This window comes from Muntiacus reevesi, chromosome 9, assembly GCF_963930625.1.
Source record: "Muntiacus reevesi chromosome 9, mMunRee1.1, whole genome shotgun sequence".
Taxonomy (NCBI): Eukaryota; Metazoa; Chordata; class Mammalia; order Artiodactyla; family Cervidae; genus Muntiacus; species Muntiacus reevesi.
This window is the reverse complement of record NC_089257.1, coordinates 55,655,217-55,677,412: the sequence shown is the minus strand read 5'-3', so window position 1 is coordinate 55,677,412 and position 22,196 is coordinate 55,655,217. Positions and strand designations below refer to the sequence as shown.

Here is a 22,196-nt window from a genome sequence, read left to right as displayed (position 1 = left end):
TGCTGCTTGACAGACTTCCTGAGTAGAGAGACAAGACTTGGAGTTTCAAGATGCCAAGGTAGATGGACTTGGTGAGATAGAGTGCCAGAGGAGAGAACTGTATGGAGAGAAAGCACAGGAGATCCCCAGAAGGCGTCCCTGTATTTAGCTGAGTATTAAGCAGCACATGCATGTGAGGAAACTACCTGAGGCCAAGGGGGAAGCAAGATGTAGCAGGCGACACCATTACAACGTTCGTGAAGAACTGAGAACGGTTTGTACTCCCGTTGGCCAGATTGGAAAGATCTCTTGACACATGGGCACCTGTAGAGTCCCTAGCAGGGTATTCTTTAACTAGTAGGGCCAAATTATCCCTATGCCTGCCTAACGCAGTTTAAAAGCAAGCCTGGTAAGGCTTTCCGTGTCTTAGAACAAAGTCCACAAATATTTAATGTAACATGCAAAACTGAAATCCAACACTGTAAAAATCTCAGTGTGGAGCATCTATTCAATACTTATCAGACTTGCAAGAAAATATGAACAGTAATGAAGAGAATAAATCAATCATTAGAGATAAACCTCAAAATAACACAGGTGATGGAATTACTAGATAAGACAGTTTCTTAAAAGAAACTTTCAACTAGACGAAGTGAAGAAGTAAGCATATCTGCTTCTCTTCACCTACAAAGTGTCTGTTGGGCCAGAACAAGCTGTGAGGATGAACAGCAGGCCTGCTGTGGTGGAAGGGAATTGATCTGATTGGGAGTTAATCAGTGCTTCCCATGCTCAGTGGCATTGTTGGTAAAAATGGTAATTATTGAATTGTAAGACTAAATAATAAATTAGAATATACAGTCATACTTTTTTATTGAGCTTCATTTTATTGTGCTTCACAGCTATTGTACCTTTTCCAAATTGAAGGTTAGTGGCAATCCTGCATAGTCAGATGATGGTTAGCAATTTTTTTAGCAATAAATTATTTTTAATTAGGCGTATACATTTTTTTTTAGATATAATGCTGTTGCACATTTAATAGACTACTGTGTTGTATAAACATAACTTTTATATGCACTGGGAAACCAAAAATTCATGTGATTCGCTTTATTGGGTTATTTGATTTATTGCAGTGGTCTGAAACCAAACCCATAATGTCTCTGAAGTTTGCTATATTCAAAACTGAATAAAACTAGATATTATAAACTCTGTATAGTCAAGAAACATGAACATTAGAAGGTAGGACATAGAAAATTCATATTGAATGCCTAGAGGTAAAAAATACAGTGTTTGAGATGAAAAGTACACTGGATTGGTATTGATTTGGAATAGCAACAGATTAGATATTACAGAAGAAAAGACTAGTGAGCTTGATGACATAACAATGAAACTGTCCAAGATGAAATACATAGAAAAAAAGACTATCAGTACTGTAGAACATCAAATGGCATAATATGTACAAATAAAGCCCCAGAAGGAGAAGGAAGGGACAGAAAATATATTTTGAAAAATAATGGCTGAAAATTTTCTAAATTTGAAGAAGACTCTGAACTAAGGGATCACAAGAAACTTGGTGAAGTAAAACAAATGTGGAGAAAACCAACTAAATACCTAACTTAGAAATCACTGTTATTGAGAAATGAATAAAGGAACTAACTAGTCTAAATATTCTTTTGAATTCAGAGCAAAGGCAGGCAAACTTTAATTAAGCACCATTTGTGAGGGATGCAACTATGTTTCCTGAGAACCTATCATATATCTAGATAGAGATAAAAGTACATTGCACCATAGATGTGCCAGATTACTTATTTCCTACCAAGACAAACAAACAAACAAAACAACAAAATAAAGCTAGGGTATCACGACACTGTCAAATGACTTATTTTATCTGATAATTCAGTAAAAAAAAAAAAAAAAGTGTCTGGGATTTGGAGCCTAATAAACTATAATTCAAATTCTATCCTTCCATGTATGGCTTTGGATGGTCATTTTATCACTTTAACTGCTTCTTTCTTTGTAAATGTAGAATACTACTGCCCAGTCTCATTGGTAGTTAAATGAGCTAATATACTTGAAAATATCCAGCACAATGTTAGTCATAGTGGCTCTTCTGTGCATGTTATTTCCATTTTCTCTTTCTAATCCTCCCTCCTGATTACTATTTTCTGGCATCCCTTTTTGTTCCCCCTTAAACAGTGACCATTAGTGCTGGAAGAGACCTTAGAGATCAGCTAGAATCAGGCCCTCTTTTCTATAGATGAAGAGACTGAGTCCCAGAGAAGTAACGTGTTTGCCATAGGGGAGAAAGTTCAGTTTCCAGGCTCTACTGTGTGTTTTAAACAATGACAAGAAAAGCAAGTTCTCTGTGCCTCCTCAGAAGCAAAAGAGGAGTTAACATTTGCTGGAAATTTTATTTTAAACACAATACTGCAGATCTTAAAAACCTAGCATTTAAATGACTATGTTCATATTACAATTAAATTTCTAGAATGATGGAAGTGTTGTTAAGGGTGTTACATGGCAGAATAAATGAAACAAAATAAAGGTAAGGAGCTTAGCTCTCAAGCTCCTGGTAAAACTAGAGTTACATGCCAGATATTTGAATACTGTGCTCAGTACAGAATAGGCATCTTAAAATAGACATTCTGTAAATATATGTAGCAAAGAATATAAAGAGACATCACTTTAGACATGAAAAATAAATTGCATATAGCATGGTATGTAAAACATAATTATAATGTGTGTTTGCTCTTTGCAAAAATTAATTTTAAACATGAATAAAGACCAGAATATAGACCATGAAGAGAGCCCACACCCAGAAAGCCACATAGAAGCCATGCTGTGGCATGCGGCTCCCTGGGCAAAGGCCCAGGAGAGCAGAAGAAGGCTTACAGTGTTTCCATTTTTAAAGTACTTGCAATTGTTTGATTTAAAATATATATTAAAAAATTAGCGGTAGAGCCCATTTATAGTTCCAGGAACTTTTCAGAGAGAATAACACAAAAGCACTACAGAGCTGCTGAAATTTTAAATAATTCTTTGTAAATGCCCTAGGTTAATTTGGATCCCTGAAAACACATTAGGAAATTAAGCTGTAATGTGAGCTAATTCAGATTTTAATTTGGCAAAAAGAATGATCCAACTACACAGTTAATGTAAATAGAAGCATAACACAGGGAAATTAATGAGGTTTCCTTCCGATGAATCTTCAAGGAGGTAGATAATTAGCTTCTTTTGTTATTATTGTGGAGAATGTGGCATTGTCTCTGAGGTGTAAAATAACTGTGGCTTACTAAGTGATAATGTGCTTCATTTGTCTTTTTTTTTTTTTAATAATTATTTATGTTAAACTCTTGTAGGATGAAGCAGCAGCACAGCCGCTGAATCTCTCATCCCGACCCAAGACAGTTGAGCCTGTAAAGTCCCCAACATCTCCCACCCAGAGCCTCTTCCCAGCCAGCAAAACCAGCCCTGTCAATCTGCCTAACAAAAGCAGCATCCCCAGCCCCATTGGAGGAAGCTTGGGAAGAGGATCCTCTTTAGGTAAATGGAAAGGTCAACACCAGGAAGAGACTTATGAATTAGGTAAAAGAAAGCAAAATGTGTTTAATGATGACTGATTCTTGTTTCAAAGTATTCTTTAGTCCAAGAAAAATTTAAATACTGAAAGTAAATAATGTAAAAGTAAATTCTTTTCTACTGAAACATAACCCAGTGTGGCGTCTTGGGTGACTAGAACTTTCAGGAAAGGTTGGAATATAAATCCTGTTGGGATGCATTCTCCCAGTGATGATGAGTTAGATCCAGCAATCAGAGACTTAGAAATTTCTGTGTTGAGTCAGTGGTTTGCCACTGAAGCGACTCTAGGCAGAGTAAGAGTGATCATGAACTCTCCAAGGGCCTAAAGGAACCTGGCCTAAAAGCGGCCTGCCAAAAGTCCAAATTTTTTTGACATTTTATGTTTTCTTTATAAAATGTGATTTTTATACCTTACCCCATATCAGTTTTGCATTGAAGCAAATATGACTGACACTTAAGTGACATCATATAAAATAAAGTTGATATCTAATAAGATATGTCATGGTGATCCTCTGTCTTCTTACATTCTCTGATACACTGCCAATTGTCTCTAGGGATAGTCATACCCAGGTGTGAGAAGTATAGGGGAAAAATGGGATTTGGCGTCAGGAAGCCTTGAACTGAGAAAGAGCCTTTACTTACTAGCTGTGTGACCCTGTGAAAATTATTTAATATTTTTGAACTCAGTTTTCTAATCTCTGGAAAGGAAATATTATTTCCTAGCTTATAGGGTGGTATGAGAATTAAGACAGAAATATATATGTCTAAAGTCTCTAACATGGTATCTGGAACCCAGAAGGCATGCAACCAAAAAGACTGGACTGCCAAATACCAACACATTTACAAATACATGTGGAATGAAACAGTAATTGAGAAAGTGGCAGAGAGCCAAATAAATATGAACATTATTATTACCATGCTCTGTAAATTTCTTAATTTTCCAATAAAGACACAAAAGTTCAAAGGGATTTGGGACTAGAACCAGCATTTCTTTACTATATTACCTTCCATGTTTCATTTAATCCTATAGCCTGATTTGCTTACAGCAATAAATAAAATAATGCATAAGTGTAGCCATTTACAGTTTAACCAAACATTTTGTCTATCTTGTCTCATTTGATTTTTCACTATCATCTTATGAGTTAGGTAGCATATTATTGTAATTCTTGTATAATAAACTGTCGTCTTACAGATAAAATGACTTATCCACAGCCATGTAGCTATTAATTAGCAGTCAAAACTAAAATCCAGGTCTTCTCATGTATAACTCAGTGCTCCTTTTGTAAACTCATAGTTGGAATGTTTGCTGAACAATGCTGAATCTTAAGTGACTCTTCTGATGAGGAGATATAAATCTTCCTCATTGATTGAAACTGGGGACATTAGGATCTATCCAGCAGTCTCTCCTCTTTTTGAGTCAGGACACTCTTTTAGGGGCCCAGAGATTTTTCACTCCAAGTCAGTGGGATCGCTGTGGGAAAGAGAAATGAATCACTCCCAGCATGTGAATATGATCACTGGATTATTGAAAGTTGTGAAATGAGGGGAGAAAAAGCCAACATGAGGATAAATAATAGGCTTGATCTTGAAATGGCCCTCCTATAAACCACTTCTAAATTTTATTTGGAAAGCATTTGTTTCCTGTACTTAGCATAGTGAGGGACAAAAGTGACTGTATCACAGGCCCTTGCTTTTTTGGAGTGTATATCTTAGCAGAGTGTACTCCTTAGATCATGAGCTAGAAATGAGCTGAAATGATAGCACCCTCGTCCACACAATACTGGATGGATTTTCTTTTGTAATCATAAAAGCTTCAGAGCTAAAGATACAGGTTTTCTATTTCCTAAAAAGTGGCTGTTTAACTTTCTCAAATTTTTCCATAGATTGTGTTGGGAATATTTTCTAAACTCGAGTGCATAAGCACATGTGCTGCACACACATAGACGTGAGCTTGATCATAGTCTGGTTTTCTCTGTCCCATCTGTGAAGTGTGTGCACATACACAGATACACACACACACACACACACACACACACACACACACACGTGCTATGAAATGCTCATACCAGGAAACACACAAGCTGATCACATTAAACTTACCACAGCAGCTGAAATCTATCAGTCATTTGCCTTCTTTTTGTCTAAAATTGGAAAAGTTGATCTAAAGTATTGATTTTAACCTACAATAAAATGCAAGATATAGAGGAAATTTAGTTTAATTTTGAATTTTTTCCTGTGCTGCATGGAATATAATGAAAGCAAATATTTCCACTTTATTTTAAGCTTCATCCTTATATAAATTCCATTCCCACACACACAGCCTCACTATCCAGAAGACTGAGACAAGGGAACTGAGAGCAGTGGGTGTTCAGGTTGTGGGTAGGAGACGGGTTGTCGTTCTCTTGGTAAGTAACTGAGGCAGCATGAGTGGAATGCTTCATTAACCAGCCAGTGACTGGGGAACAGAGAGTGCAGTGTATTCCTTCCTACCCCCTCTTTTCTGCAGTGGATGTATGAACACACAGATACAGATATCGCTAAAGGATGTGCATAGCCTCACAGATTTTTTTTGACTGGACCAAAAACAACTTTCCTGCATTAGCACACTAAATATAATGAACAGCCTGCACAGATGTCTCCGTGCCCCTTCCTACCACTTTCATCCCAACTACTCTCCCACTAATTGTTAGATATAGCCAGAAAAGGGGTGTGTGTGTATGTGTGTGTGTGTGTGTGTGTGTGTGTGTGTGTGTGTGTGTGTAGGAATCTAGGAACCTTCATTTGCGAGGAAGCAGGTTAACAGAGGTTAGATATAGCCAGAAAAGGTGTGTGTGTGTGTGTGTGTGTGCATGTGTGTGTGTGTGTATAGGAATCTAGGAACCTTCATTTGCGAGGAAGCAGGTTAACAGAGCCCAGATAAACGGAAATGCTAGGGTATCCTCCAAGAACTAAAAACAAAAACCCAGCACATCTCAGTTACCCTGGGTTTCTGTGGTCTATTGCATTTTTCTTAATAGCAAATGAGTCCCTTCCTTGCTCAGAGACTGTGGTGTTCTACAAGGGAGTGGACAGTAGTTGTATTTTTTAAGCGTCTTAACCTTACAACCCTCTAATAATACATCCTGTGTATGCAGATATCCTGTCCAGTCTCAACTCTCCTGCCCTGTTTGGGGATCAGGATACAGTGATGAAAGCTATTCAGGAGGCTCGGAAGATGCGAGAACAGATCCAGCGGGAGCAACAACAGCAACAGCCACATGGTGTTGATGGGAAACTGTCCACCCTGAATAATATGGGGCTGAACAACTGTAGGAATGAAAAGGTAAAACTTGCTTCTCTCCTTCACTGGCTCTGCTAGACCCATTGACTCATTTTTATCTGGCTCTTTCCAGGCTCCAAAGCATCAATCTGCAGCCAAAGATTTGGGTTTCTAGCTTGAGGACTGTCTTGCATTATGTTTAAGCATTACTGCTGATTAACGAATATACCTTTTCCCTCTTAGTATGAGTTGCTTCTCAGGTACCCAACCAACCAAGGATTTGGCAGTCACCCCAAATCCCTGCCATTGGTGTTTTTCTGTCCTGTTCCAAAAGGTTTAGAAATATCTTATAATAAGGGGGTATAAGAGGTTACAGACTATCAGAATATTTTTAAAAAGCATATATACTCACAATAAAGGCTAATACATTATTATGACTCATCACTGAATTTATTACTAAGTTTCCTATTAGTCTGAGCAAAACACAAAACAGAGCAACTTACAAAATGCATTCATTTAGTTTTTTGATTCATCAGATTATTTCTCAAGTGCTTATTGTATGATAAACACTGTTCTAGGCACTGGAGATACAACAGTGAACAAATGAGACAAATCTTGTTCTCACAGAGCTTACATCCTGAAAGGGGAACACAGATGAAGAAAAAATAAACAAACACATAATGAATAATGTTGGTAACGTGAGGAGGTGAATCATTGCCATGAAAGAAATAGAAGCAAGTTAAGGAAATACAGGATTGTTCCTTTAGCTAGGCTAAACACTCTGAGGAGGTGTCACGTAATAGAGAGAGTAAAGGAAGCCCTGTGCAGGCCACATGAAGAGCATCCAGGCAGTGGGAATAATAGGCTTAGAGGCCTTTAGAGTGTAGGACCAGCAACAAGGAGGCCAGCTTAGCAAGAGCAACTTGAGAAAAGGCAGAGCAGTGAGACCTAAAGGGAAGCGATAGCCTGGGGCAGAGTGTGGTAGACCTGTAGGCCTTGGAAGGACTATGTGTGTTTCACTCTGAATCTGATGAGAATTCCTACATTAGTTTTGTCCAGGGCATTGACATGATCTGATTTACATATAAAAAGGGTCCTTTTGCCAAATGTGTGAGAGCAGGCTGCAGGAGGCTAAGAAAGGAAACAGGCAGACCAATTGAGAGGTTATTGTCATACAATGGGTGGAAAATGCTGATTATTTGATGAATTAGTGATCCTAGCCGTTGCTTACCCTGTATCTGCATCACTCCAGTTTCTGCCTCCCTCTTCACATAGCTGTCTTCCCTCTGTGTATGTCCCCATGTCTCCAAATCTTCCTCTTCTTAAAAAGAACATCACTTATTGAATTTAGGGTCCACCCTAATCCAATGTGACTTTAAGTTGATTATATCTGCAAAGACCCAGTTTCCTACAGATGGAAAAAGAGATTACATAAATATATTAATTTCATACAATAAATTAATAATGACTTAACTCCCCCTCCCCTACCTTGATTGATCTTTTTAGCAGGAGGTTCACATAAAGTAAGAGAGAAACTATCTGGGGGAATGGTGGGCCTTTTGGTGTTGCGTAAGCCATAAACTTTTATACACTTGGGACCCGCTATGCACAGGGATTGTTGTTGTTGTTCTGTCACTAAGTTGTGTCCAACTCTTTGTGAACCCATAGATTGCAGCATGCCAGGCTTCCCTCTCCTTCACTATCTCCTGGAGCTTGAGCATACTTATTTTGGAGTTTGTTTGGAGTTTGCTCCATCTCCATGTTGATCAAACTCTATGTCTGCTCTATATTCTATGTCTGGTTATACTCATATCCACTATATCATATCTATTGTGTTAATGCTGCCATCCAACAATCTTATCCTCTCTCGCCTCCTTCTCCTCCTGCCCTCGATCTTTGCCAGCACCAGGGTCTTTTCCACTGAGTCAGCCCTTTACGTCAGGTGGCCAAAGTATTGGAGCTTCAGCTTCACCATCAGTCCTTTCAATGAATTCAGGGTTGATTTCCTTTAGGATTCGTCGTAGCTTAGTCACTAAGTCATGCCTGACTCTTGTGACCCCATGGGGTGTGGCCTGCTAGGCTCCTCTGTCCATGGGATTCTCCAGGCAAGAATACTGGAATGGGTTGCCATTTCCTTCTCTAGGGGATCTTCCTGACCCAGGAACTGAACCCAGATCTCCTACATTGCAGGCAGAGTCTTTACCAACTGAACTACAAGGGAAGCCCTCTTTTAGGATTGACTAGTTTGAACTGCTTGTTGTCCAGGGGACTCTCAAGAGTCTTCTCCAGTACCATAGTTCAAAGGCCATCGATTCTTCAGTGCTCAGCCTTCTTCATGGTCCAACTCTCACATCTGTACATGACTACTGGAAAAATCATAGCTTTGACTATATGGACCTTTGTTAGCAGAGTGTTGCCTCTTCTCTTTAATACTACTGGAAAAATCATAGCTTTGACTATATGGACCTTTGTCATCAGAGTGTTGCTTCTGCTCTTTAATACACTGTCTAGGTTTGTCATAGCTTTTCTTCCAAGGAGCAAGCATCTTTTAATTTCATGGCTGCAGTCACCATCTACAGTGATTTTGGAGCCCAAGAAAATAAGATCTGTCACTGCTTCTACTCTTTCCCCATTTATTTGTCATGAAGTGATGGGACTGGATGTCATGATCTTAGCTTTTTGAATGTTGAGTTTTAAGTCATCTTTTTCACTCTCCTCTTTCACCCTCATCAAGAGGCTCTTTAGTTCCTCTTCACTTTCTGGCAGTAGAGTGGTATCATCTGCCTATCTGAGGCTGTTGATATTTCTCCCAGCAATCTTGATTCCAGCTTGTGATTCATCCAGCCTGGTGTTTTACATGATGTACTCTGTGTATAAGTTAAATAAACAGTGCGAAAACATGGAGCCTTGTCATATTCCTTTCCCAATTTTGAACCAGTTGCATGTCTGGTTCTAACTGTTGCTTCTTGACCTACATACATGTTTCTCAGGAGACATAGGGCTACTGAGTAGGAAATTGGGGTAAAAGCAAGGGAATGGATACATGCAGCAGAGAACATCTCCTACTTTACAATTTTGTCAAGGGTGAATCCTAAAGTTAGTATGAGAAGGATGTCAGTGATTTATTTCTTTTAAAATGTATTGGTTTTCAAATGAAAGTGATATATGGTTACCAAAATTTCTAATAATTCAGTTGTATGATCAAAAGCTAATTACCCTTCTCAACGCATTAACTACCGTTGGTGATTCAGAAGTTTTCTTTGCATATGTGGGAAAGTATTAATGAGTTTAAACATATATATTCTCACTTGGAGTGGTAAGCACTGAGTTGTCACTTGCCAGCTGTGTGATATTTGGTAAGTTGAATAACTTCTCTGAATCTCAAGTTCTCCATCTGTAATGTGAGGGTAGTAATCTGGGTTACAATAGAATAAAATATATATGAATATACCTAGCAAAGCCTCAGGTACAGAGTGGGTACTTTCCTATGTTTCCCATACCTTTTAGGCTAAATTTTGGGTGATCTTTGAATATATAGAACAAATGAGCTATTTTGCCACAGATATGAGTTCCTCATAACAATGATGGAAGGGTCAGCAGAAGAAAGCAGAGTTAGATGTTTCAGATGATGGCATGTAGACAAACTTACATAGTTAAACTCTTTCCTAACTGAGTTGATACACAAAGCTATGGAAACTTCAGATTTATTAAGTTAGATCGTGGTACCTCAGCCTCAGCGTTATTGACATTTTTGGCTGGAGAATTCTTTGTCGTGGGTGGCTAATTCTGGCCTCTACTCTTTAGGGCCAGTAACACCTCTCCTTTTATGACAACCAGAAACATCTCTAGACATTGCTGAATGTCCCCTATTGGGGGAGGGAGGACAAAATTACCCCTACTTGAAATATCACTGGACTAAATAAATATATTTAGAATTAATACATTTCAGAAATTTTATTCCGTAAAAAACCATGTTATTTAAATAATGACATGTGTGTGTACTTAGTCAAGATCAGTTGTATCCGACTCTCTGTGACTCCATGAACTCTGTCTGTGGGATTATCCCTGCAAAAATACTGGAGTGGGTTACCATTTCCCCCTCCAGGGGATCTTCCTGCCCCAGGGAAGAGGAGGCACAGGAGGCCCCTCCTGTGCCTCCTGCATTGACAGGTAGGTTCCTACTACTGGGAAGCCACGTGGGAAGCCCTTTCAATAATCACATTTGTTTTTAAATTATAGAGAATCATTTGTCTTTGATTAATGTTATGAATAGAATCTTTCTTTGAAAAATATTTCTAATGAAAAACTAGAATTTTTGTTTGGAATATTAACATAGAGAATATTTAAAGCAGATGTGTGTACATCATTTAGGTTGGGGGGGAAATAAGAAATAAATTCAGTATTGTTACAGCAACTCTGCCTTTCAGTGAAGCCCCTCTGTCACATTAAGTAGGCTTAGAATAGCGACATCCTGAAATGTTTGCACTAAACCTAAGTAATAAATTGGCACTGGACATCCCTTCCTTCCGACAGTGACTTTGTTTGCCTGACACAGTGACCCTATATTGTTGAATTTATATCATTGATTCAAGTTCAAGCTTAAGACTCTACTAACTTCAAATATTCTGAGTTAATTTTAAGTATTTCTCATTGACTCTTCTTAACTCATATGGAGGAAAAAAGTCTGAGGCTCTGAAATAATAACACCTTATTTTGTGTTGGAAGCCACCAGAGAGAGATGAGAAATTAGGTTAAGATTGAAAAAGATTTATTAATCTCAACTTGTCCTAAAATATGTCACACAATGTAATTGAACTCCTGGAGTTAAGTGGCAAAATGGCTTCTACAGAATCAGAAAACCCTGGTTTCCCAGTTGAAGGGAGTTGTTGTCTCAGTAGATGACCTTTTAGGGGTTGCATTCGGGTTGCTGAGAAAGTCCATTATATTCAAGGCTGTTGTGTTCATAAGCTCTCCTTTACATTATCTCTCTTGCAAATAATGTCACTGTTTTGAATGTATATTTGTGGATGTTGTAGGCTTTGTCTGGCTTCCCTGGTGGCTCAGACGGTAAAGAATCTGCCTGCAATGCAGGAGACCTGGGTTCGATCCCTAGTTTGGGAAGATCCCCTGGAGGAGGGCATGACAACCCACTCCAGCATTCTTGCCTGGAGAATCCCTATGGACAGAGGAGCCTGGTAGGCTAAAGTCCATGTGGTCTCAAAGAGTTGGACACGACTAAGCAACTAAGCACTGGCTTTGTCTAGTTTCTAGACCCAGTATCTATCCTTGTTAGGTTCATTACCTGCAGAAGAGTAAATTAAGAATGATATTAAAGGACTCCTGTGATGGTAGACTTGGCTCTTTTATAATCAAAATATCCATCTTAATTTTATGAGGTTTCACGCAATACTACTTTTTCTTCTGAGAATCATATTTTCTTTTGAAATCAAACAAGATAAATATATAATGTACAATCAGGTTAGTAAAATAGATTGTGACAAATTCAGTTTAATGCTCTTTAAAATTGTCATCTTTGGAATTATCTCAATTTCCTTAAATGTAAACATTCATAAATTAGATTTATGACTTTATTCTTGTAAGCCATAGTACAGTTTTAGAGAATTGCTCAGTATTTCTATCACAACACCTTGTAATTTATAAAGCATACCTCATCACACTCATATCTGGACATTGTTTAAAAATGAGCGTGTCACAGATTTGATTTCCCTGAGAAGCAGACTGTGAGATGAAGACTGTCTGCTCGTACATGCTCAGCCACTTCAGTTGTGTCTGACTCTTTGCGACCCTATGGACTGGAACCTGCCAGGCTTCTCTGTCCTTGGGGATTCTCCAGGCAAAAATAATGCACTGGGTTGCTGGGCCCTCCTCCAGGGGATCTTCCCCACCCAGGGATTGAACCCGGGTCTCCTGCATCTTCTGCATCACAGGTGGATTATTTACTGATGAGCCACCGGGGAAGCCTGAGATGGAGATTAGCAAGCAGGTTTATGGGGGTAAGGGGTCCTCTTTCTGATTGCCACCAGTGGAAGGGAAAGGATGAAAGCAGAATTGGACTGTGATACAGTCTCATCCAGGGCCTTAGCCAACCTCATATGAAGCTTTGAGGCTGCCATGTCCATTCAGAATTGTCTCAAGTTGGATGGAAGGAGTGAGCTTTCATACATTTGTGTGAACCAGTCAGTAGATGATGGCTGCCCTGGGAAAGGGACTTAACCTTGGGTGAGGTGTGACTCTAGTTGAGGCGATACTGGAGAGGGCCAACAGCTGAGGGTGAGCAAAACATTCCCTACAGGTGAGGAAACAAATCAGTCCTGAAGGGGAATCTGGGCAGTACATCACAGTTTCCTTCGTAGAGTTGTTTTTGTGATATTTACTAACATTAGAGGTATATTGAACATGTTTTGTGTATTTCATAACTGAGGGGAACATTTACTTCACAGATACAGGGGTTTGTTGTTTTTGTTGTTTAGTCTCTAAGTCATATCTGGCTCTTTTGTTACCCCATAGACTGTAGCCCACCAGGGTCCTCTGTCCATGGGATTTCCCAGGAAAGAATAGTGGAGTGGGTTGCCATTTCCTTCTCCAGGGCATCTTCCCAACCAGGGATCAAACCTCAGTCTCCTGCATTGCAGGCAGATTCTTTAACTGCTGAGACACCAGGGAAGCCCTGAAAATAAGTGTTAGTAGCTCTGACTCTTTGCGACCCCATGGACTGTAGACCACCGGCTCCTCTGTCCATGGAATTTTCCAGGCAAAATACTGGAATGAGTTGCCAGATTCTTCACCACTGAGCCATCTGGGAAACCCTTATAATACATACAGAATTACCTATACGTCCATATGAATACATGTTGACCTATGATATATTTCACTTTACTGGGTAAACTCCTATATTGACACTTTGAAATGAAACATTGTTAACTTGATCAACCAGAACGGCACCAATGGAGTTGTTCTGGTTGACTGTGTCACAAGATATTTAGGGTCTGTTAAATATATAGATTGTGGGGACAATAGACTGTAACGGCGCCTTAGGAGCTTTCATGCTCCATCATTTCAAAATAGCTGCTGTGCGTGGATCATGAATGTCTTGCCAGCAGAAGTCTAAGTTTCTTCCCTGGTTTTAACTTTCTGCAGCAAGAACAACCTATGACAGTGCCAGGGCAATTTGATCATATTATAGGTGAGCTTACTAAATTTCCTTTTTAAGATATTTCTCAGATAGAGAGTATTTTAGTCATGACAATACACTGCAGAATTCTAAATAGGCTACTTCTAAATGTCCTTAGAGCTAAGCTAAGGACATCTGGCTAGAAGAGAGGCAAGGTAGGGTGGGCCTTCTTAGTGTTAAAAAGTGCATTTTGTAACTTTTCTGACTTCCCTAGTGTTTGAATGCTGACTCTGTGATTGGTTAGAGTACCTTCCTACATAGGTATGATGTAACTTAGATATCTGGTTATTTTTGTTATCTTAATAACCTTGAGGAGCCAGTAGATTGATTCAGGGTTACCCTAAATAGGCCGATTGCACATCTATACACATGTGGCCTGAACTGCTGTTCCCTTCATCTTCTGAGAATCTCTTAAGAAAAATTCTTGACCTCATCGCATGTCAAAATGAGCTACCATGAACACTATTATCACACTTTGTCTGCCTCTGAAGTATATTGGTGGGATTAAAACTATAGAGTAAAAGAACTGGAGGGAACATAATATTTGATCTGGTTCAATACCTTCTATTCACAGACAGGAAGACTGAGACCTAAAGAAAGTATATGACTTATGCTTGGTCACATAGGGAATTTGTGTCAGAGCAGGAATTAAATCTCAACTTGCCTAGTTCTTCATCAATGATATTTCTATTTTCAGAGAAGTACCAGATTTGTTTACTTATTTTCTATAAGATATTTAAGCTATTGCTTACCAAAGTATTTTTTACATTTGCAATCTAAAACCTTTGATGGAATAAGACAGGGCAAAAATAACAAAAACAGTGAAGCAGAAAGGCATTGAGCCCCCTGCTTTCTGAATATGTTTCACCTTCTATTTCGATAAGGCATTCTTCCCCACAATGATGTCCACTGGTTCTGGCTCTGGAAACGTATCAGTCAGAAAGCAGAAGATTTAATGATGCTAGTATAGACAAAGAAACAGAAGAGGTGGCTAGTCCAGAAGCAGTAATAGAATTAGAGAGTGCATGGTGTATTGGAAAGAGCATGGGCTCTGGAATCTGTTTCTAGGATTAATCTTGGAAGCAGCCTGTGTGGTTTTCTGTGTTATTTGAGTAAGTTACTTAACATCTGTGGGTCTCAATGAACATACCTATAAAATGGAGATAATTATCCTTTCCTTGAAGGCTTGTTTTGAGGGAAAATATATGTAGAGCATATATCTGACATAAGAGATGCTCTGTTAATATTAGGTCCTTTTTCACTGTAAGACCTCAGACAGGTTGTCAAACCTGTTGTTAATTCTATTAAATTTTCACTCTTTGACTCTCCAAAGGTGAAGGGATTAACCAACTGCTCCGTAGAGCCAAAATTTCTTAAGATAGAATAGAACGGTAGTTAGAAGCTGATAGGCACCTTCTTACAAACTCAAGATATGCCTTTTTCTTTTTAATTCTTAAAGTAACTTGTATACTGTAGTTATTTGCTATAGGATCTGCTCATAGCCAACATGATAATGTTCAAATTTTATAATATCAGTGTGCTAGGGACTTTTGTTCCCATTAATTTAATATATACTTTAATAATTTCTGGAAAATCAAAATTTCAGTCCATAATTTTTGAGAATACTTAACCTGATTCTCGATAACTATATGCATTTCTCATGCCAAAATGATATTTTTTCAATCAAGTAAATAGAGAAACAGTCCAGTCACTAAGGTACATTGTAAACCTGTTCCTTTTGGTTAAAAAACAGAATTGTTCATTTATTCACAAGTGTAGATTCTTGCTCCGTACCCACACTTTGCAAAACCATCGTCAGTATTACACTGATGTAATACTGCCCCCTTTTATTGGAAATGAAAAACGTACTGTATGTCTTCCGCTTCACATTGTCAGTTGCCACAGTTCCTTGTTATTTACACAATTGATTCAGATATTCATTGTTGCATGACAGGATAAGTTCAGAGAGATGATCAATGTGGCCATACAACAATAAGTGTAAGGGAACTGTGAGCGAATTATTTAGCAAAGTGTGTTTGGAATGAATGAGTTTCTTATATAGCACACACACTAGTGAGGTTTTGTTTTCTTCAAGGAGTGTATAGCATTGATTAATCAGGATGGTAATTTTTATGAGCAGTTGACTAACATGTTCAGTTGTGCTTTTTCCAATATCAACTCATTCCCAAAATATTGATAACTTGAATTAGGAGTATTGTGGGCATAATAGAGATTTTACAGGAAGGGGACAAATTCTAATTATAACATCCTCTTTTGCAAAGCAGAGCAATAGTTGGTTTTAAAAAAAATTTTATGCACTACTTTTAACATTGTAACAAGAAGCATTTTTGTAGTGTTCTGTTTCAGAAATATTATCACATATGTTATCTCTCCAGAACCTTTCCACATTCAGGGATGTAGATAATCCTGTCCTTGTTTTGCAGATTAGGGACCTAACACCAGATCTAGATCACTTTGCTCCTTCATTACCTCTCTCTGTCGTCTCATTTGTTCCCCATAGCTCTGTGAGACTGACAGGGCAATTTTAGTTAAAATCGAAAACAAGACATAGATCTGAGTTTCAAACATCAATTTTAATGAAGTGATGCTAAAATCGTGAGATAAAGAAGTCTACCTAGATATATATGCTTCATGCATATTTCTTTGAAAGGAGTAACTATATTTATAGTTGTGATAGTATTTTTCTAAAACAGCATACACAGATCAAAATTGCCATACATTAGGGAAAAAATGTAACTTTTATTAGTGTTGGATTTTACATTTGAACCAGTAACACTGACCAGCTAAGCAGTGCTGGATATAGACTCCCGGCTGAATGTTATCATTAAGTTCCTTTTATTTCTGTTGTCAGGGCTACTTGATTGGTTGCCTAGCTACTAGTTTAAGACCCAATTCATAAAAAACAACAACAAACTTGTTTGGCTCTTTTCTTCTCTACAGGTTAGGATGGAAAGGATGGTGAGAATTTATCTAGGTTTAAAAGGTTCAAAGATACTTCTTAGGGATGGAGTGGGGAAAGGAGCAAATATAAGACTTTTGTTTACAACAAATATTTTAAATCAAAAGGTCATGTCCAGTTAAAGGATCTCCCAGTGAAAGGGTTAAAATTTGACACATCACAGTTAACTTTGCATAAAGAGTTGTTTGGAAGTTTTGGAAGTTTGGAGCAAATTTACCAATAATAACAATTTTATAGACCTAACCTCCCACTCTCCTATGTACTTTCTAACCCTTAATTCTAGATCTACTCTCTTAATCCTTCTAGATAAGCTAGTCTCAACTTTTTCGGTCCTAGGATTCCTTTACACACGTACACACACACGTTTATCATATATGATATTTAAACTGAAAAATTAAAATATTTATTCATTTGAAAATAACAATAAACCCATTAGATGTTAATGTAAATAACATTTTTAGTACTAAGTATATTCTTCAAAATAAAAACTTGGAAGATGGCTTTGTTTTAGCTTTTTGCAAATGTCTCTAATGTCTGGCTGAATAGTAGACAGCTTGATTCTTATTTCTGCTTCTGCATTCAGTCTGTTGCCTTATCACAAGGCTGTGTAATTTCAGAGAAATTCCATTATACAGTCATGAAAGAATAGGAATGAAAAGGACAAATAATGCCTTAGTATTATTATGAAACTAGTTTTGGTCTAGTGGACCCTCTAAAAGGGTCTTTGAGATGGCCAGGAGAATACTTTGAATACATATTATTCTAGATCATGGACTATATGTGTGTATAGTGTATGTTTTAAATGTATTGCCCTTAACTTGAAGAATAGCCTTCACTAATCAAACATTGTATACAGCTAGATATGATTACTGGTTTTATTCTATCTGAATTAAGGAGCAAAAAGTTAGTAAAATTCTGTTACTTGTGTTTATAACTTATCTTAATGCAAAAACAATTTTGGGTGGTTTGCAGTAAGACATATAATAAAACAAGATAAAAACTAAATAGGGAGGAGATAGTGGGAAAGAAAAGTTAAGTATAGGAAAATAAGGTAAATAAGATAAAGCTGGGATAAAGTAAGTGCACAAAAATTCTTGTCATGCATATTTACATAATTGCTAGAGATGGGCCACAGACTTGACTGTGAACATCTTGATAACCAAACGAAAAAGAAAAATATGTTACAAGATCCCCAGTATTTCTACTATATAAGTACACCAGTTTCTCAGACGAAACATGGGTGTTCGCTTACAGGTCCTCATAAAAGCTTGAGACATACTCAAGAATGTTTGAGAACTACAGTAATTTTGCAGGCTGTTTCTTAACAGACCTTGTCATTTATCTTTTAGATGCATTCATTTTTACCTAGCTTTCTTTGCCTTCGTTTGAGTGTTGTGACTGACACTTTATTCTTCTTTATCCCTTGAACACTTTTTTCCAGTTCCATTTCATTTTATGTACTTACTATTTACAAAGCACAGTGTTGGACTTGTGTAGCAGAAAGGCAACCAGGGTTCAATCCTGGCTTACTAAGTTGTTACATCTCAGAATCTCACTTTTCTTTACTGTAAAAATGTTAGGACTTGATTATTAAATGATACAGTATTCAGTCTCCTAGCAAATACCTTATATATGTGTTGCTGCTGCTGATGCTGCTAAGTCGCTTCAGTCGTGTCCAACTCTGTGTGACCCCATAGACGGCAGCCCAGCAGGCTCCCCCGTCCCTGGGATTCTCCAGGCAAGGATACTGGAGTGGGTTGCCATTTCCTCCTGCAATGCATGAAAGTGAAAAGTGAAAGTGAAGTTGCTCAGTCATGTCTGACTCGTAGCGACCCAATGGACTGCAGCCTACCAGGCTCCTCCATCCTTGGGATTTTCCAGGCAAGAGTACTGGAGTGGGGTGCCATTGCCTTCTCCGTTATACATGTGTTAGGCATTTAATAAATATTTTCTCCCTCCCCTCCCTCTTCCCTTCCTTCCTATCTTTCCCATCCACTTGATTAAGGTTGTAGATAAGAACAAAAGATATGCGGTTATACTGCCCTAGTTTCTACACGTAAAAGATGAGAAGATTCATAGTTTCTAAGCACAAGGAGTTGTTTCAAAGATTCAATAAAATAATCCATGTGTCAGGCTTCATCCAATGTCTGACATGATTGGAAGGCAAGCTGAAACAGATCATTGCCATGGTTAGTTCAGGTTTATCTTTAAAGATAATTGTGAGCCATTAAAAGTGCTTGTGGATGTAGCACATTTAATCTGAGCTACATTTTTAGAAGAATATCATGGTAGCTTAAAGAAAGAATGAGAGAGACCTTTAGAAAAATGCAGAAAAGATAAAGAATATGTGTTTTGTACTGAGCTGGGCTTCTGATTCTGATTCTATTGCTCACTAGCTCTGTAGCCTCTCTGAGCCTCAGTGTCTTCAAATGTGATTAATGATAGTTTCATTGGTTGTTGGAAAATTAATCAAAAGTCTATAAGCTGAGTGTCCTGGACCATGCCTTTAAAAGATCCGTTACCTTCTCTTCTGTATGTTTTCTGAGAGCATTTCTATAGGTAGAACTCCATTTGAAATATATTTAAATCTGTCTTAAATTTTTTTGTCTTCTTGAGCTTAGAGCCCATCCTAGTGTCATAGAAGCAGGACTTTTCCAGTGAAAAGACCACCAATATTCAGAGGAAGGAAATGTTACAAATTTAGCATGAACTGTGTTACTCCACATCAGAAAATTCATTAAGTATTCCTAAAGAATCCCTAGATTCCAAAGTAGATCAGCCCCACCTAGATAGCCTTTAGGATCCATTCAATGTATTAAACAATTTAAAAATGTCTGAGTTGCAGAAAATTCAAAACACATGTTGTCAGAAATTTTTCAGTTATTTTTAAAAATGCACATTAAAGAAAAATATATATAGCTATGATTCTCAATTGGAACAAAATATTGGGTTTCAAGTCAGTTGATTGCAGAGAAGTTTTTAAAGGTAAGACTTAGACCATTTAAAAACCTAGTAAAACATGAACATTTAAAGTGGGTTCATTTTAAAACACAGCCTTGGGAAGACTGAACAGGTTCTAAACTATTTTCCTAAATTTTCACAAAGCTCCTCAAGACAATACAAGCTGTCTCCTAAGTCTAACAACGACAAAAAAATCTATCTAGAGTCTCATTTTTAGACTCTTGGAAAGACCTAAGCTACTGCTTGAAAAAACACTGTGTTATTTTGTTATCTGCTTGCCTTTGGGGAACTGGATCCATCTGCATTTCCCTGAGCTGGGAGGGAGGTGTTCTGTTTAAAGCCATGTGAGCTTTCTTCAAACTCGGGCTTCCCATTTCACAGATGTTGGCTTCAGGCATCCTGGGGGTTATCTTCAAGGACTTTGTCCTAGGAATTAGGGATCTAATGTCTGTTCTGTTCTTGGATTTCCGGGAACCGCAGAAAGATCTTTAACCTATTTCTCTTCTTATATAATACTCATCATGACAATAAGTTGACTGTGTTTCCTCTGGTCCAGCAATGATAAATCTTTTCCTCTCAGATATATAAAGTTACAAATGTTTTCGTTTTTTATAGAAGTATAGTAAAAACTAGTATATTCAGCATTCTTTCAACAGAAACCCCATTAGCCAGCATTTCTTCAGTCTATCACACTATTAGAAAATTAAATTGGAGCCAAAAGAGCCCTTTGAGATCATTTAGCACAGCCCTGTATTTTATAGACGAGGAAACTGCAATGGGAAGACGTTAAGTGATTTGCCCAAATCCAACAACAAGGCATGAGTGAGACTGACCAGAACGCATGTCCCTGGCTCTCAGTGCTGTGTCCTCTGCAGATCCCAGGGTGAGCTCTACATGCTCCTAAAATGTTCGTGGTGCTGGCTCTGAAACACCACGAGGCCTCAAAGTGCTAGATTCAGTCTTAGTCCTGCTTATACTGTTACATTATAATCCTTGCAAATAGAGGTGCCAAGTATGACGTTAAGTTATGTATGATAACTTGACTAATCAGAGTATTTGATTAAATAGAACATTTTAATTTTCAGGCATGTGTGGCGCACAGTAGGCATTCATATTAGCTGGTTTAAGTTGATACTGTGCTTAAGAATTTTCTGTGCTTATATTTGATGTAGATGTTTATGTGTTTATAGCTCAAAAATTTTTTAAGACCTGCTTAAGCTTTTGTAGCAGTGGATACAGTGGATGAGTTGGATAAGGCTTTTCCTGTTTCTCTTCCTAGAAGCTTTCTTTGCTGTTTGCAGTTTTAGGAAGGTGATGATAATAATCCACCACCGAAATGTCAGTCTTTTAAATTATTTGAACAGCATTTTTTTCACACTTATTCCCAACATTCATCCTTAGAGGTAGAATTTTTATCATTCCTCTTCTACAAGTGAGGATGCAGTTCAGAGCTCTGGTCATTTGCTTAGGTTTGCACAGGTAGTATCAAAGTTGAAGCTCTTCCAAGTAGCTGATTTCAAATTTCACATTCTTCTGCAGTGGCAGACAGACTTCACCTTCCTCTCCAACTCCAATCTCTGCCCAACTGTTCTGATGAGTCCTGACATTAGCTGTGGTTGTACGTGAGTGTGTGTGCCTCTCTGTGAAGAGTTATGTGTGTGTTTCCCATTGTGAGTGTAAATCTGTGTGTTAGTCTGCCTGTCTATCTGTGTGAGTCTGTCATCCCTATGCATAGCTTTTTGCATCTGTGTTAGGTATGCCTGCAGCCTGTGTGTGTGCACTCATGTGTGTGTACGTGTGTTTCTGTCCTTGAGTCTGTCTTGTGGGAATAGCCAGCTGTCTGTTGTGTGTCCATTTGACTGTGTGCATCCCTAAGTATGCCTGTGCATTTGTCAGTATCTCATCGTGTCTGTGTGTCTGCCTGTGTTTGTGTGTCTGCACATATGTCTGTGTGTCTATGTCTGTGTCTTTCTTTGAATCTGTGTGTTAGTGTGTATTATGTGTGGGTGTCTGTATATCAGTGTATGTCTGTCTGCTTGTGTAAGTCTCTGCATATGTGTTCTACTCTCTTCTTTAGGGAGTTCGGTACTGACGTACTTGATTCTCATTCTCAGCTTGTAGGTGTAGAACTGGGTATGGAGAATATGTATGAAAACTCTGCATATAGATGTACTTTACGCATTCTTCCCATCGCTGTTTCCCTCTCGGCATTGTCTTAAGTCTGAGGGTCAAAATGAACTCTTGGGAGCACT

General features: G+C 38.2%; 1 protein-coding gene across 24 annotated transcripts in view; it reads left to right on the top strand.

Annotated features, from left to right (window-relative positions):
- The window catches only part of SOX6 (SRY-box transcription factor 6), a 675,736-nt gene that overhangs the window by 584,574 nt on the left and 68,966 nt on the right, over positions 1–22,196 (top strand). For 18 of the 24 annotated variants that reach the window (XM_065944087.1, XM_065944082.1, XM_065944088.1 and 15 more), the window contains 2 exons: positions 3,333–3,558; positions 6,687–6,874. In XM_065944087.1, the coding sequence (XP_065800159.1) occupies positions 3,333–3,558; positions 6,687–6,874 (414 nt within the window). The remainder of the gene's footprint in view (positions 1–3,332; positions 3,559–6,686; positions 6,875–22,196) is intronic. The other 6 variants (XM_065944102.1, XM_065944101.1, XM_065944096.1 and 3 more) reach the window with 1 other exon arrangement.